At 43.6% G+C, this 16,055-nt stretch overlaps 1 protein-coding gene across 3 annotated transcripts in view; it reads right to left on the reverse strand.

Annotated features, from left to right (window-relative positions):
* Positions 1-13,163, reverse strand: part of SATB2 (SATB homeobox 2) — a 166,880-nt gene extending 153,717 nt beyond the window's left edge. For 2 of the 3 annotated variants that reach the window (XM_043505544.1, XM_038421850.2), the window contains exons 1-2: positions 9,843-10,571; positions 8,488-8,715 (exon numbers count right to left, since the gene is read on the reverse strand). In XM_043505544.1, coding sequence (XP_043361479.1) covers positions 8,488-8,656 — 169 coding nt within the window. In that variant the 5' untranslated portion in view covers positions 8,657-8,715; positions 9,843-10,571. Of the gene's footprint in view, positions 1-8,487; positions 8,716-9,842; positions 10,572-13,081 lie in introns of those variants that run through there. The other variant, XM_043505543.1, reaches the window with a different exon arrangement.
* Between the last annotated feature and the right edge of the window lie 2,892 nt (positions 13,164-16,055).

Raw genomic sequence — 16,055 nt, forward strand, 5'->3', positions numbered from 1 at the left:
AGAGTTAGAACTTTTCATAACTTTCGGGGGGGAAAAGATGGGAATAATGTTGTTTTAAACCTGGTCTAAAACAAGCATATTTATCAACTATTTCAATCTTTAAGGGAAGTTATCTGAATCTTTTCAGCTGGTATTATAGTGACAAATCATTATTAAAACTATCATTCTCTAATCTGAGAGAAGTACAATTCTAAATAATTAATTCAATATTTTCCCTCAGTACAAAGACAAAAGAACAATTGCCCACAAAGTGTTTGGTTCAAATAATTAGCTTTTATGAGAAGTTACTGTAGCCATAGCAACTTTTAAAGTAGATTTTGTAAGAACTCAATTTCAAATCTGCAACAACATCAACACAGTTGCCATTTAATGCAAAGAAGGGTTGTTGTGTTTTTAAATATAATGTATAAATGCAGTAAAAACTTTGTGAATGAACTGAAGAACCTAACACAGGCAGGCTAATGATAGCATTTTTAATTGGGATGAAAGTGTAATTTCTGCATTTTGTACTACTAATAAATTTAAATTAGGTTTTAGGTAACACAGGAAATATACATGTTTTAACTGACTAGCATACAGCAACACACACACACCGAGCTTAAATATGGGTGCGCTAGGAAGGATTAAATTGTTATTGGTAAATGTTGATAAACATCAATTTCACAATACATACACAAATCAATTAAAAATATTTCCTTCGATAATAGTCAAAATGTACAGATAGGCAAAGTAAGAAAAACACTGCTTGAGAACTTATTAGACTGTGATTTAAGGATATTTACTTTGTATATTTTGACATACGTAGCTGACAGTTTGTGTTTTAACAATATTAAAGGTTTAACTTTTTGAATATCAGCATTTATTATCATTAAGTAATAACTGTCTGCCCCCTCCATAATTTCATCCAACTGTGAAATTTTAAATTAATAAAAATTGCGGTGGGGGGGGGGGAAATGTAGAAAACCCATGATTTTGAGCAACTATTAAAACTGAAATAGACAAAAAATGCTTTAAAAATTATCTGTGGCAATCATTTAAAAAAATTGAATTGTGCCAAGCCTAAATAAAGGAGGAAACATTTTTAGCATGACTAGAAGCTACAAAATATAATTTTTCTCTGAAGCCATCAAATCCTCAACTGGCTTTTGTCTGTGGTGGCTTTAGTTCATAAGTCAGTTTCACTTATAGAACAATGTGAAAATGCATCTGTTGCAGTATAGCTGATAGAGTAAGAACCAAAGATGGGTTCATCATTTCTCTCTCAAAAACTATGCGTTTTAACACATTCTGCTATGTTCAAATCGTCTACTTTGTGTTGCCAAAGGAGAACACTCATTTGATAGCGACACATAAAGAGCCTAAATCAGACACTGATTGAGCTAAGTGGCTGAGCAACTTCCTTGTGGTGCAAAGCATCCACAATTTACATCAATTCAAGAGGAGTTGATGATACTTACTGCCTTGCAGGATTGGGCCTTTGATCTTGAAATACATTAAGTGTTACCAACAGGCAGGAAAAATCCTGTAAAATTTGAGTTAGCCAAAATAAATTATCCAATTTAAGCTCATTATGCATAGAAAGATAGTAAATGAAGAGCAAACTTGACCAAATTATAACTTTTGCAATAGAGATAAAGCTTTCCTCATTTTAACTACTTTCAGTTCTTTCAAAAGGACTTTCTACTATAAAAAGACTACAGTGAGTTCAAAACAATCTGTCAATTCTAACATTTTACACTACACACACAGCACCAAAGATTCTTAAATGGCCTGATAATTGTTCATTCACAAAGTCAAAATTTCTCTTCTTTAGGACACAACAATTTTGTGAATGTAAACTACATACTGCAGCAAATGGTCTCAATTTTATAACAGCAACGATGCCAATTTACATTGCCATTTATTGTATCATTTTCAGTGACAAAATATCAGGTTTCAAAGTAGCAGCCGTGTTAGTCTGTATTCGCAAAAAGAAAAAGGAGTACTTGTGCACCTTAGAGACTAACAAATTTATTTGAGCATAAGCTTTCGTGAGCTACAGCTCACTTCATCGGATGCATTTGGTGGAAATCCACCAAATGCATCCGATGAAGTGAGCTGTAGCTCACGAAAGCTTATGCTCAAATAAATTTGTTAGTCTCTAAGGTGCACAAGTACTCCTTTTCTTTTAGTGACAAAATATGTTACATGTGCCAGCTTTCTCTTTACATAAGGTCCAAAATACCACTGTGCCCCTTTTTGCTCATGCAGAGGGCATTAAAAATTAGTTATCATCGCACTTTTGTAACTTCACAAGAAAGTATTCAAACTATAAACCATTCAATTGAAAATGAAGGGCTGTGTATATTGGAGAATATATGGAAGTCTGGAATACAAATTAGAAATATGAATTGTGACATATTTAATTGATCACAGAAAGCTTATGACTACTTTATTACAAACAATTACATGAAAAACTAGTTTTCATCTACTATTAAACCTTGCTAAAATATTTCACATAGCAAAATAATTTCATTAGGAATACTGATATAGTTAGGAAAGAAAAACAATCGTTTAGCTTCACTTTAGGAGTTTATCCATAACAGTAAAGTTTAATACTGTTTTCCTTTTTCAGATGATGTCGAAGGTCTTTGTTCAAATTTGGTTGTAAAAATGTAGCTATTTAATGTTCTGCAGCAAAAGTTCCCCGCTGTTCTATACTGCAGCTATTTTGGCATGGACCTACCACCCTTCCATGTGCATCAAACCAATTCTATTCTACAGGGTCACTGTCTGTTAGAATCAAACTGATAGCACCTATCTCAAAGAAATGTCCTGTAAATAATTGACAGTAAATCGGTTCTGTCCTATAAGTACAGCAAGTGTACTGTTTATAGAAAGAAGAATTAACATTTAATTTCTCAAACATGTTGGTCCCTTTTCTTTTCTTTGGTTCATGATGAAGATAACGGCATCTAGCAATTTACAGTGAAGAGGGGAAAAAAAGATGCTTATAGCTACTTCTGAACAGTTGTGGGGGAAAAAAAATCTTATTACAGCTAATCTTCAAGTCTCAAACACATAATGGTCAGTGGTTTTCTGTAGATGGAACTTAGAGTTCCAAAATTACACTAACCATCAAATTATGCCTAGGTCACCGAATGGGTGGATACCCTATATTCTGTTTAATGCATATGTTCAATTACATATATATTTTAAACCAACTGTATCTTTAGCTTAATAACAGACCAAGTATTGAAAACACAGTGAAGGGCTATTTTTCTACCTCAGCAAAAATACAGATGATACACTAGATGACCCCAGAAGAATGACTGTTAAGTTTATTCTCTTTAAGATATCTGCTACGATCAGGAAAGAAAAATAATATTTTTCAGCACAAAAAGCAGCCCATTTCTAACAATTAATCAGTCTACATCTGCATTACAGGGAGATACCAGTGTCCCCTTTTCCTTATTCAAATTAGATTAGGGTTTTTTTCCTAGTGATATACTAGTAATGCATAAAACTAAGAATATGCTTTCTATTTTAATTCATGCTGAATTAAAGCAAAACAAAATGTAGTGTTTTCCAACTATATCATATATGTGGTATAAGATAAACTACAGTGCATTGCCAATTCCCAAGCTAATAAGGCATTGCGGCTTTCATAACTTCAATACCTAGACATGTTCAGCCCTTTCAAATAGCAAAATTACCTTTTTCAGACAATATTATGATATTCTTCACCTAGATTTGAACAACGGCTAAAGCCTATTACTTTATTTTACCTGATCTATTTATAAGGAACATTCTCAGTGCAGACAATTAAAACATGTTAACAGTTATTGTAGATAAAATTCAGCTCTAAATGACAACCTAACAATTTAGAATATAATATCAAATGTGATCAATCTGCATGCATCAGTCTGTATAATAATGGATATCTCCCTACCCATTGGCAACAAGGTATTTATATCCTTGAAACAGTTATAGGATAACAAAGATTAACTAGTATTCTTTTGTAAAACTAGCTGCAAGACACTGATTTTGATAGACAGTACTTTTACCACCCTTGATTGGCATTTCTCTGTGTTGAGAGAGATATTAAAACAGATTTCTGAAATGTACCTATGAAGATCAAAATATGTTTAAGCTTTAATGTTAAAAAGCTGAGAATAATCAGCAGTATAAAATTATCACGAACACCCATAGAAGAATGCATTGCATCAAGAAGATTTTTGATATTTGTAGCTTCCTATAAGCATTTAAACCATATGGTAGATTTAAGTACTGCTCGTGTAATTTAGTTACAACTGTTTGAAAGTTCTCTTTCAGACAAATATTAAAACATGCAATTTAATTTTATAACAGATAAAAGAAAAAAAATAATTGCTATTAAACTGGTTTCAAACTCATTTAAGAAGCAAATATTATATAAATTGCTTCCTGCCTAAAAGTTGATTGTGTTATTTGGGTGCTACATTTAATTCTTCTATACTGAAGCATTAAATAGCACATTTAGGACATTAATATTAAAGTTACACTCAAGACTCTGAACTCATTTTCTGTCTTCTCAGAAATAAAATACACACATACAAATACAGCTCCATTTACAGACAGGTTTGCAAGCTTAATCAACAATTTTGCAAATCTGAATTTCCTAGCTATTAATCATTCTTTTTTCAAAATCCTTATGGAGTGAATTACTAACTGAGAGGGGACGCCAATTCTAGTAAGTGAATGTTACCCAACAGGAATATAAAGCTGTCAACACCATAGTTCTCCTGCACACTCTACATTCTCTCCCAGACTTTGTATGTTTTTTAAAGATATATTAGCCTTTTTTTCCCAGGGACCCTCTATAAAACCTGCCAGTCACAAACATCTGAGCACTTGTGTTTTATTACATACATGCTTTAAAACAGACTGGTTAGATAACTGGTAAAACATTTTGGAAAGTGTTGGACTAGCCAGAGCAAAACAACACTGGACTCTAACACCTTCAGCTGAAGCAAACACCATTGTAAACAGTACAGAAACTTTAAAATCCCCTATTAAAAGCAGCCTTGTTTATTTTTTTGTGACCTACACAAGTTTACTACAGCTGCCATAATGGCCCTTTGAATTATGTACATTCAGCTACAAAAAAAGTCAGAAGGCAAAATTTCTTCCTAGCAGAGCAGATATACTATTTGCAGCACTTCATATAAAATACTCTCACTGAAAAATTCAGTGAGAAAAGTGGAATATCCGTGCACTTTAATATTTCTCTCTCTTTCTCAGGGAAATCATTGTAAAAAAATGTAATAAACACAAAAAAAGTTATAAAACTTATTACCACAGGTCATCAGTCCCACCATAGCTTTAGCTAATTTAAATTAAATTTCTCCATTTTTAATGAAAATGTACAGGAATATTTATTCTTGAGATTTAACTAAAAGTGGGCATAATAGAAAAAAAAACACATTTCAGCATTTACTTATATAGAACAAATGAAGGGAAAATAAGAGTAATAAAAATGTGATTTGTTAGCGTTTTATTGCCCTTATTGATTCAAATCTTAAAACTCATTGTACAGAACTGAAAAAGATTGTAATTACATTGTTTCTAAATAAAAACCACATTGAAAATATTTTGCTTTTTGAAAAGTAAGTTTTTTATAAAACACATTTTAAACTTACAAAATAAAAATCAAACTAAAGAGCACATCAACTAAAGTCTTGGAAGTCACTTCACTATGCAACATTTCAATATAGTTTGCTTTTACTGAAGAGTCTTCATCTATGACTAACACTGGAAAAGTGGTTTATTAACTTATTTTTATAGACACGAAGTTTTGTATATGAAAGGATATTATTTTCTAAAACTCTAATATATTAAAAAAGTATTCTTCAAATGCCAACATTTGAGTGTTACAATTAAAGTGACAAAATTATTACCATTTCAGCGTACATTTGGGGCGATACGAACTTCTGAAACCAACAGACACAGTTATTTGCATTCACAATACATTACTTGGACACAAAATCAAAGTAATGTGTTTGTAAACATCAAATCTTAAAAAGAAAATGGGAAACATCTCTCTGAAAAATAGATATGCTAGTTTATCCTGAAAGCTTTTCTAAAAAATAAAAATCAATCTTATACAGTGCCATTATCTTATAAAAAAAATCCACCTTAACTACTTTAGCATTGAGTATTATAGATTCTAGATCAGTATTCAGACAAAAATAATTTTGTTCTTGCTTTCAATATGAACAAGAACTAATGAATAAACTATATTATGGTATTCAAACTATGAGACACTCAGGCAAGCTGTCTAAAAAACCCAAGGGAAAAAAAAATATTCACCATGATTCCCCTACATTTTTAACACTCCAGTCTACATCAAACTTATAACAAACCAGACAGCAGTGAATGAAAATGTAACCTCTTAAAAGATTGTCTTCAGAAAGGAAAGTCTTCATGTTAAACTGAATGAAAAGTTCCGTACTTCAATAGGCCAGAGGCAATCTGAACCACCAATATAATCACAGAACCCTGTAAACTTCCTTTGGCAAAGCACAGTTGCAATTATAAAGCAACATATATATTCCAAAATGTTTGAAGTCATTCTTTTTTTAAAGTGCATTTTAATAGATCTCCAAAACTTTAGTTCCAAGTTCTAATCCTTTCGTTAAAATGAAGCCACAGTCCTTCAGTCTTCTAAAAGGCACCTATGGCTATAATACTTACTTTCTAGCATTTTCAGACAAAACTAGCTAGTTGGATCCCACTGTTAGCCAGTGAATTATTTTCCTATTAATTTCTAATTGGTGTAATACAACAAGTCTTTAACTGTAAAGTTATTTCTCCCTTTGTATACTTTAAAAGAACAAAAATAATCAGAGGTTCAATAAATGAAGATGAATTCACCAAAAGCACAAGAAACTGCTGAACTTTTCTACCCTTCATTAAGTAAATATACAGATCACTACGATTCGAAAAATACAAGCTGCAGCCTATCAGCAAAGTTCAGCACTTAGAAAGTCTATTGAGAAAAGATGTTTAAATCAACCATATAATGACAAAACTGTTAAATTAAGTACACAGTACACAGTCACGTGATGACAAAATTAATGCATCTTTTCTAAATGTCCTTAATACTGACCCTTTCTATTAGAACTGATTAGATTTTTGTATCCATCATGGGCTAGATTTAAAAAAACAAAACAAAAAAAACCACCCCAAACATATATTACATTAAATAGTTACATTTCTTATTAAATATAAAGATGTCCATGGCCTGCTTTGAAATATTTCTCTCTCTTATTACCTGATCTGCTACAAAATGTTAAAGATATTTTTCTAAATGTAATGTTACATTATATCAATCTCGTCAACATCAAAATTAAGAGGAAAAAGCAGGACATTTAAGAGGTCATCGGAGAGTTTAGCTTGAGTAAGTAATTGCTTGAAAAAAAAAAAAAAAAGCAGCCACTCCTGTCACTGAAACATGCCATAAACACAAAACTGAATAGCAACTAGGGAGCAGGGCAACTATGAAATTTAAAGCTCTACAGAGAGTAACTGTGCCAAAACTGCAAAATTAATCTGTAATAATTATGTTAAACAAACTGATCCTAACCATGTGTTTATGTCTTGCTATGTCCTCTGCATAACAGGTTAACTGCCTAAAGATTTTATAACTGTTCATATAAGTTCCATAAAGCATATACCCTCTACAAGTAATATGTGTTGTAATTCAATGAGCAGGTTTTTTTCAATTAAATAAAACCATTATGGTTTTAATTATTATAATTAATAATAAATATCATGATATATTTTAAGTCACTAGTAAGATCATGTTAACTATAGTTAAGGGTTCTCCATTGCTCTTTTGCTAATAATTACCTATTGATGCATGATTAAAACTGTATTTTCCCCTCTAAAAATAAGGCCATCATGCAATACAAATTTTAATGTGATCTTCCACTGTCAGTTTATAATTATGCGTATTCAACAAAAGCTTGGCGTATTTGGTCCCAATCCTGTTTCCATTTTTCATAAGTAGGGGTAGGATAAGGCCTTTTGTGAGTTGGCGTAGATATAGTGATAGACTAACTGTGGTACTAAAAAGGCCTTTTAATAAATATTCTGTGAAAAAGAATCGATATGAAACCGAAGCCCTTACATGCACCCTTTTAACACTGGAATAGAGTTTAACAGTTAAAAGCTTTCCAGTAAAAGCTAGAAACTGCTAACTGTGACATAAACCTGCCAACACCTCGCACAGAGTGGCAACACGCCCAACAAAATGCCACCTTCTGGATAAAACACTTTTCTATTTAACAGTAAATGCGGCGGCTGGTTACTGATGAGGGGCAAGTTGGGTATTGACAATTTGCAATCCACTTCCTGTAATCCTACACCCAGACAGAAAGCTTAATCAACATGAACCCTGACACTATGCCATTGTAATTCAGCTGCCAGTCTGTTATGTATACATTAATACTAGCGGATGGTTACCTCCCACTGATTTGGTCACAGAGCCATTGGGCCTCCCTCGGGTTCCCATAGGGCTGCCATTCTGCTCGAGCCTGGCCACCTTCATTGGGGGAGGACCTTTGACATCAGGGCTGCCGCTGCCTCTGTCGGGACTATCCCTTAGACAGGGACTCTCACTTCTCCGCTCCATACTACTTTGACTTGGAGACAAAGTTCCCACGGGCAGATCACAGTAAAATGAACAAGGACCTAGAGAGAAAGAAACATATACACTTCAGGAGTTTGTAAAGAGAGCATAACCAGGCAGTTCAAGAGCTAGTAACCATCACTGCCCGCTCACTTTTTCCAAATAAAGCAATCAAACCCCGGCTTTCGGAATCAAATTCATTCTCTCCAGTGTGCAAGAGCTAGACTGCTTGAACCCCAGGTTGTTAACACACGGCCCACCTAGAACAGGCAACTAACAAGTACTCTGGCAACAGAGCTGATCGCTCATTTGAAATTCGGTGGCACAAACCATGTTGTTACCGGAGCCACGTACACGTTACATTTCCGCCTCGTGGATCAGTTTAGAAAGTTGGGTACTTTGAAAAAGGCAGGTGTGTTAAGTAACTCCCGCGCAGCATTAACCCGATCCACGCGGACACGACGTACCGTGAAGACCCGGCTGTGAATTAATACAGCGACATGCCGAGACATCCTCCCTCCCTGGTCGGAAGATCGCTCTAAAAACTAATCGTGCGCGAACACCCGCCAGGGTAACGAACCACATCTACAAATGCTGCGGGGTGCGTGCAGATGTGACCTGCTCCGGGCGCTAGCAAACGTGCATTAAAGTCGGCACGTTTGTCAAAGCAACATGCGACAGGTACCTTGATTACACCTCCCCGATCCAAGCGCCGTTAGCGCGTCCCCGGGTCAAGCCTGGTCTTAGTTCATTGACATTCGGCGCCAAATCAAACTCAAGTTCAAATTCACTCCAAAACCTCCCCCCCCCCACCTCCCCCCGGTCTCCATACCTCGCGCTCCAGCGTTAGTGTCTGCAAGGCAGGTCAGTTTGGGGTGCCCACACGCGATTTAAAGGAGATCGGGTTTGCAGGTTTGACTACACAACGCAGTACAAACCACGCCAGCAAACCCCAAGAACTGCGTGCCCCAATCCTGCTAGCCGGGCTCCTGGGAACGGCCGCACAGACGCGTAGGCACCAGGGACAGGGCATTGCTGCAAACAGGGCTGTTTCTCCCACAATTACCACCACCGCCGTCATTATTTCATGGACACCGCAAATAATAAACCTAGCTAGCTCCTCGCGACAAAGGCTGCTGCGAGCTGCTCACCCACGCCGGGTTTGTGGGCGCGCTCCTGCTGTACTTACTGCTTATAGTCTGTCTGTAAGTTGGCTGAGTTGGGCTCTGTCCATGGATCAAAAGTAGAGAATCCAGGGTGGAAAGTTTTCTTGTTTCCTCCTTTTACGTTCCTGTTTGCTTCCTTTCTACTTCCTTCCCCCCCTCCCCACCCAGCTGACCCCCCTTTTCCTTGTCCTCGAGTCCGAGCTTTAAGGTCCTGGGTCAGGGTGCCTTCTTGGCCAGAGCTGGCTGTCACGAGTCAGAGCCCCTTCCACAGAGGGCAGCCGGGGTAGGGAGCGGGGGTCGGGGGGGGGGGGGAAGAGGTGAGGGGACTGGCTCCGGGGGTGGGAGGAGAGGCCCGACTTCTCACACCTTCGGCCGAGAAAAATCAATCGCGGGGGGAGAGAGGGGGTGGCGAAGGGGAGGGAGGCCGCGTCTATAGGGGCCGCTATCCCGGGCAGCGGGAGGAGAAGCGGCAGCAGGAGGAGCCGGGAAGCGGGCGCTTGTGATCGCGGTGAAGAGGCGGCAGCCCCCGATGTGTCACTTTCAATCGCTCCCTCCTCTGCCAGCAGCAGCAGCCGCAGCAGGAGGAGCAGGAGGGACTCGCCAGAGCGAGAGGAGAGAAATGATTATTAGTTGCGTTGAGTCATCAAGGCAAAGTGAGTCCTTTTTGGGGTTGTCCTTGGTTTCAGTGTCTGTGCGCGCGTGTGTGTGTGTCTGTGTGCGCGGTTTTCCTGTCCCCAGATCTTTGCATCCAAAATAGCAACCACCTCCCGCCCCTGCCTTCCTCCCCTCCCCCCACGCCCCCAATAAAGAAAAGTCTCTGGATAAGCTCAGCTCAGGTACAGCGCGGAGAGAAGCCGCCTCCCGCCCCCCGCCACGGCTGCTGCTGCTCCAGCCAGCCCCGCTGCCCGCAGAGGGGTGGAGAAGCAGGGGGGGGGGGGAGACCCGCCTGGCAGGAAATTAAACACCAATAAATAAATAATGAACGTCTCCCCGGAGCGCGCACACAAGCAGGAGAGCCAGGCGCTGCGCCGGGGGGCGGGGAGGCAGGGTTGGGGGCAGGAGGCGGGGGGAGGGGAGAAGGGCACCCGGGGGGAGGCGGAGCCGGAGCCGGAGCCGGGCGCTCTGCCTGTCCGCCCGCGGCTCCGGGCCAGGGGGCGAGCGGGCAGCGTAGAGAGAGGCCCGGCTCGTGACAGCGGGAGCAGCCCGCCCAGGGCCAGTCGCCGCCGGGCCCGGCCTGGGCTGGAAGTCGCGCCCTCCGCCCGCTCCAGCCCCACCCCCGGGGGCAGCCGGACACGTGCAGCCCGGGGAAGTCGGGCTCGGCGGCAGACAGAGGAGCGGCCTCCCCGCCATCCCCGGCCGCAAGGTGCAGCCGCCGCGCGGACCGTCCACCAGCGCCGGGGCCCTCCCCGGCGGCAGCCCCCGGCCCGCCCGGCCCCGCCGCTGCCTGGCTGCGCCCGGGTCGGGGGGGGGGGGGGGGCTCTGGCCGCAAACCCCGAACCGCGCCGCCAACTCCCCTGCCCAGCTCGGGGCCGCCCCGCAGCAGCCCAGGCGGCGGTGGCACCAGCTCCGCTTTAAGGTGGACCGAAGAAATTCCAACCCCCTCCAGCGGGGCGTCCCCGCCGCTCGCCCATGCCCCGCTCCAGCAGGCACCAACCGACTCGCCCGCTCAACGGCGCCTATTGCGGCCGGCCGAGCCCCCTTAAGTGGGCCTGCTTTTACGGTGGCGCCGGAGGGTCAAAAAGAGGGGTAGAAACGCGTTAAAGGGGGACACATTGGTGATCTGAGGCTTGCGGGGAGGGGACTTTCCGCGGAAGCCTGCGGCTGGGAGTGGGAGAGGAAAGGAGCCCAGCCAAGTGCGGGGGCAGCGGGAACAGGACGCAGACGCTCCCCTGGCTCTGGTCTGTCACAGAGCCTTTGGGGAGAGGGGTTCAGTGACTGCCTTTGGGACAGGGAAGAAGAACCAAGAATAGCAACAGCTCCTGGAGACGCGCCCCCCCCCCCGTCCACTCTGCCCAGCCCTGCTGAGGAGAGAGGGTTGCGGGAAAGAATCAGCAGCAGCCCCTGTTCCCCAACAATATCACCTGGAGCAAAAGGAGAGCGCTAGCAATAGCAACTCCTTTCCTCCACCACCCCACACGTGCACAGGACAATCTCGGCCGGCTTCGTAGAAAAAGCAGAAGCAGCAAGAACTGCAGCAACTTTCAACCCCGCCACCAATGTTGCAATCCCTTGTGGGGGCGGGGTGGGGGTCAAATTATCTGGAGGTAAGAATAAGAACGAGCAGCACTAATAGCTTCACACCCCTCCTATTATCTTAACGTGGTAGAAAGAAGCAATCGCAGCAGCTCCTAGCCCCGTCGCCACCATATTTGCAATCCCTGCTGGTAGTCTATTAACATCATTTGGAAGTAGAGCAGCAGCAATGCAGCTTCTTTGGGGATTTGGGCTGTGTGGAGCTTGCAGCCTGGCGGTGGTAGCTGCGCTGCTGCTGCTCTTGCTTTTCCTCCAGACGATGTTAATAGGTTGCAGAGTGGTCGTGTCTCTCTATGGGCTTTGGGCCGTACAAGGAAGTGGGGCTGGGAGCCTGTGAGACGCGGCGGAGCTCTGACCAGGGTAAGAGAGAAACTCGTTTCACTCCTGATCAATCCCGGTGCAGCAGCAGGACTCCGCCACCCCGGAAAAGGCAGCAGCTGCTCGGCTCCCATCGCTCGGGCGAAGGACGGGTTTCTTCCCCACGTAGGGGAGGGGGAGGACCAGCGATCTCTCGCCGCGTGGCTGCGAGGCGTCTCGACAGGCTGTAATCTCTGCCCCCGGGTCAGGAAGAAATGGAAGGGGTGGGGGCGGGGGTCGTAGCTCCGGTTCAACTTTGTGGGAGCCAGAACTAGAGACTCCTGCCAGCAAAAGGTAGGGAGGGTGGCGTGGGGCGAGAATTCTCCACGAGGCACGGAGCAACGACCCTCTCGGGCAGTTTGCATGACTTGTTTGAGAAGGACTGAAAGCTAATGCATCTGAAAAAGGCTTACTTTGGAGGAGTTTAATGCAAATTAGCTGAAGTATGTCAGCCAGATTTCGTATTTAAAAAATGACAGGTGAGGGGGGGGGGGGGGAAGAAGAATCCTGGAAGTTTGAAGAGCAAACTTTTTTCAATACCCTAGTGTAACTGAACAAAATAAACTGCGTAAAATGCTGTTGTGGGTTATATATGGAAGTTCGTATTTTCTACCAACTATTGAATAATTAAATAATGTTGATTTATTCTTACCTTTGATGTTGAACTACGAATTCCTTCGGATCAATGGCCAGAAAGTTAGAAGAATTGGTGATTTTAGGACTTCAGTACTTCTGGAAAAAAATACCAATGGTTTAGCCAGGATCTTCCCTGTCTGATTCGTCACTATTATTATATCTGATGATGTGGATGGACAGAGTGAACCCAAGCTCATTAATGAGCTATTTTATAAACACCACCGTCTGAAGATCTTCATTTACATTTTGTCAGAAATCCTTTCGTTAACATCAGAGACGTGTGTCAACAGCATGATTACAGGACTTTAGTAAAGCTCCTATAAACAACTGGCTTGTTAATCGATTAATATTTTATTATTTGTAAATATTTTATAAAGTTTTTAGGGAAACTATTGATTCTAAATTATTAAACCACTCGGTGGGGGGAGTTGAATAATGCATACATACATACATTTAAATATATACGTTGCAATTGCTTTATTTTCAATTAATCCATTGCACCTCTTTCCTGGTATGGGTTTGGGAGGCGGGAGGGGTTGGTCTTTTTTATTTTATTTTTATTTATTTATTTTTGCATTTGTGCGTTATATGGAGAACAAGAGCTGTAAACTTGTTTTCTGTATATAAAATTCCTTAAATTTTACAGTATGGAGTGGTAATAATTGTGGCACGGAAACTGGGAGGATTATTATTACAGACACGCAAAACTGAACCGATTACTTAAATTCTGCGGGTTAGTAATTTCTGTTTCTTTAACTTTATTTTATTCAAACAGATTTATAGGAGATTTTGAGATACATGATGTTTATTTTTCTTTTACAGAATACTTCCCAATAAAGGCCTTTTCTGTTTCAAATTACATATGCTTTTTCCAGTACAAATTTTTCACATTTATTTATTTCAACGGGGGAGGAGGGGGGGGAACGATTACTTTCCACCGCATTTTTAATATAAAAAAACAAGCTGGCTTCTCTTTTATTAATAACTTCTGCTTTTTCGTCATTTAGATCAAAGTCAAATACCAGGGCTTTCTGTTTGGACCTACTCTGATGAATGCAAAATGGATGCGCTTATTAGTGTGCGAGAATCTTCGTTATTTTCGTTTTTTAAATCCTCGCGTGGTGTATTGCCAAATAATTTTCTGAGCACAAATCTCGGTGGAAAGGTTTGTTTTTAATTAACTCTCACTTTTCCAGCCAACACGCAATTTCAAGTTCCAGCGTTGTCCGACCTTCAAAAAGCGCAAAGAACCAAAGGCTGGGGGGGGGGGTTTTGCAGATTTTCCTGGACAACTATTGCGCTTCCTTTCTCGGCTGTTCATCTGCTGGGCTGCGTTGCGCGGAGTTTGCGACATTTGAAAGTTGTCCCCGTCTGGGATCACAGTGGGAAATATTCCTTCTTTTCCTCTTTCCTCCAGGAGCTGCCTGTGTCTCTCGTTATCCATCTCCTTTCCTCACCTTCCCTATTTTTCTTTTTCTTCGTAGAGGCCCTTGCTGCCCTGACCCTGCCTTGTGCCCCCAACTCCCCCCTGGCTTCCCCTGGGTGCTGTGAGCTCGGACTCCTCTAACGCCTGCCACCGGACTTGGCAGCGCCGGGCTCTCTGCAGCCGGCGGCCGGGCTGCAAGCAACAGGGGGGGGTAGCCCTGCCCTGGAGAATCAGCGGGTACTTCGTTTTCTATTTACTCCGCCGCTTTGAGTGCCGGAAGCCGGGGCCTGTCTCTGCATCTCAGCGGCGCTCCGGGGCCAAAGGGGCTGTGCAGCGCTTGAACTGCACCGACTGGTGCTGGGGGGAGGGGAAGGGGAGCGGTTCGTTTCTTTCCCGGTGGCTAAATCAGCGGAGGGCAAAAGGCCCGGAGTGGCGCAAACCTCCACCCGCAAAGGGAAACCCCGAGCGGAGCGGAGCGCAAGGAAAGGCCACGAAGCCAGCGCCGGCTAATCGTGCCTCCTCCGAGCGGGAAGGTCGCTCCGCATCGCCGTCGGGGCTGAGAGTCTGGGGAGGGCGAGAATCCGGGGCGGCTGCCCGGTACTCCGCCAGGGGTGGTGGCGGGCTGCGAGCCTTGGCCAAACCCTTGCCAGGGGCCGGAGGCCGGGAACGGGCTGGAGAACAAAGGAGAGGAGCAAGGAACCGCGCAGCGCCAGTGAACGAATGTGCCTTAAAACTCATTCTCTGGTAGCAAGAGTTGCGGCAAAAATGCGAACCGCGCAAGTGGAGGGAAACAAAGCTCGCCCCGTCTCGGGAGCTGTAGGGCGCGTCCCTCTCGCTCTCCTTTAGCTCAGTCTGGAGGCAATCTGGGGACTGGAAAAGTGTGGTGCGGGCACTGGGAAGTGAGGGCCCGGCACGAGAGGTAGGGAAGCTGGCGAAAAAGTGGGGGATCGGGGAAGGGAGTGACAGGCGGGGGTGGGGGGACTGGGACCAGGGGAAGGGGCAAGCGCGGATGGAGGAGGGGGAGAAGGGGAAAGGGGGGAGTGGGGAAGGAAGTCTGCGGGAGAGGAGTGGGGTGCTCGGGGTAAGTCGCCGGGGGGAAAGGGGGTCGGGGTCGAGATGTTGCGGGGAAGGTGCTCAGGTTCTGGGGTGGCCTTTGAGGGATGCTTGGGGCTGGACTCTAGCTGGGCTCCCCTGGCCCGGCGGGGATTTAATGCGGGTGTGATTGACCGGCCTGTAGCCAGGCTCGCTCTGGACCAGAAAGGAAAGAAGGAAGCTTGGTGCTCCTGGCGCCTCACCTTTTCCTTCTTGCCCCCCGATGTGCCAGCATTTGCAGCTGACCCCCCAGAAAAGGGGAGGGGTGGCATATGGCCTCGGGGGAGGGGGAGTGGAGAGGCTGCCTCCGCGCCTTACAGCTCCCTCGGCCCCCGGCTCCTCTCGCAGCTCCGGCTCCGCAGCAGCCCGCGCCGCGTCACCGGCCACGGGGAGGCTCCCGCTTCCGTGGCCGGCCCAGCGAAGCGCCCCGGGACCACCTCGGCCCCGCGCTCCGGGCCGCCGCTCCCGGCCC

The sequence above is a fragment of the Dermochelys coriacea genome, chromosome 11 (assembly GCF_009764565.3).
Source record: "Dermochelys coriacea isolate rDerCor1 chromosome 11, rDerCor1.pri.v4, whole genome shotgun sequence".
NCBI lineage: Eukaryota > Metazoa > Chordata > Testudines > Dermochelyidae > Dermochelys > Dermochelys coriacea.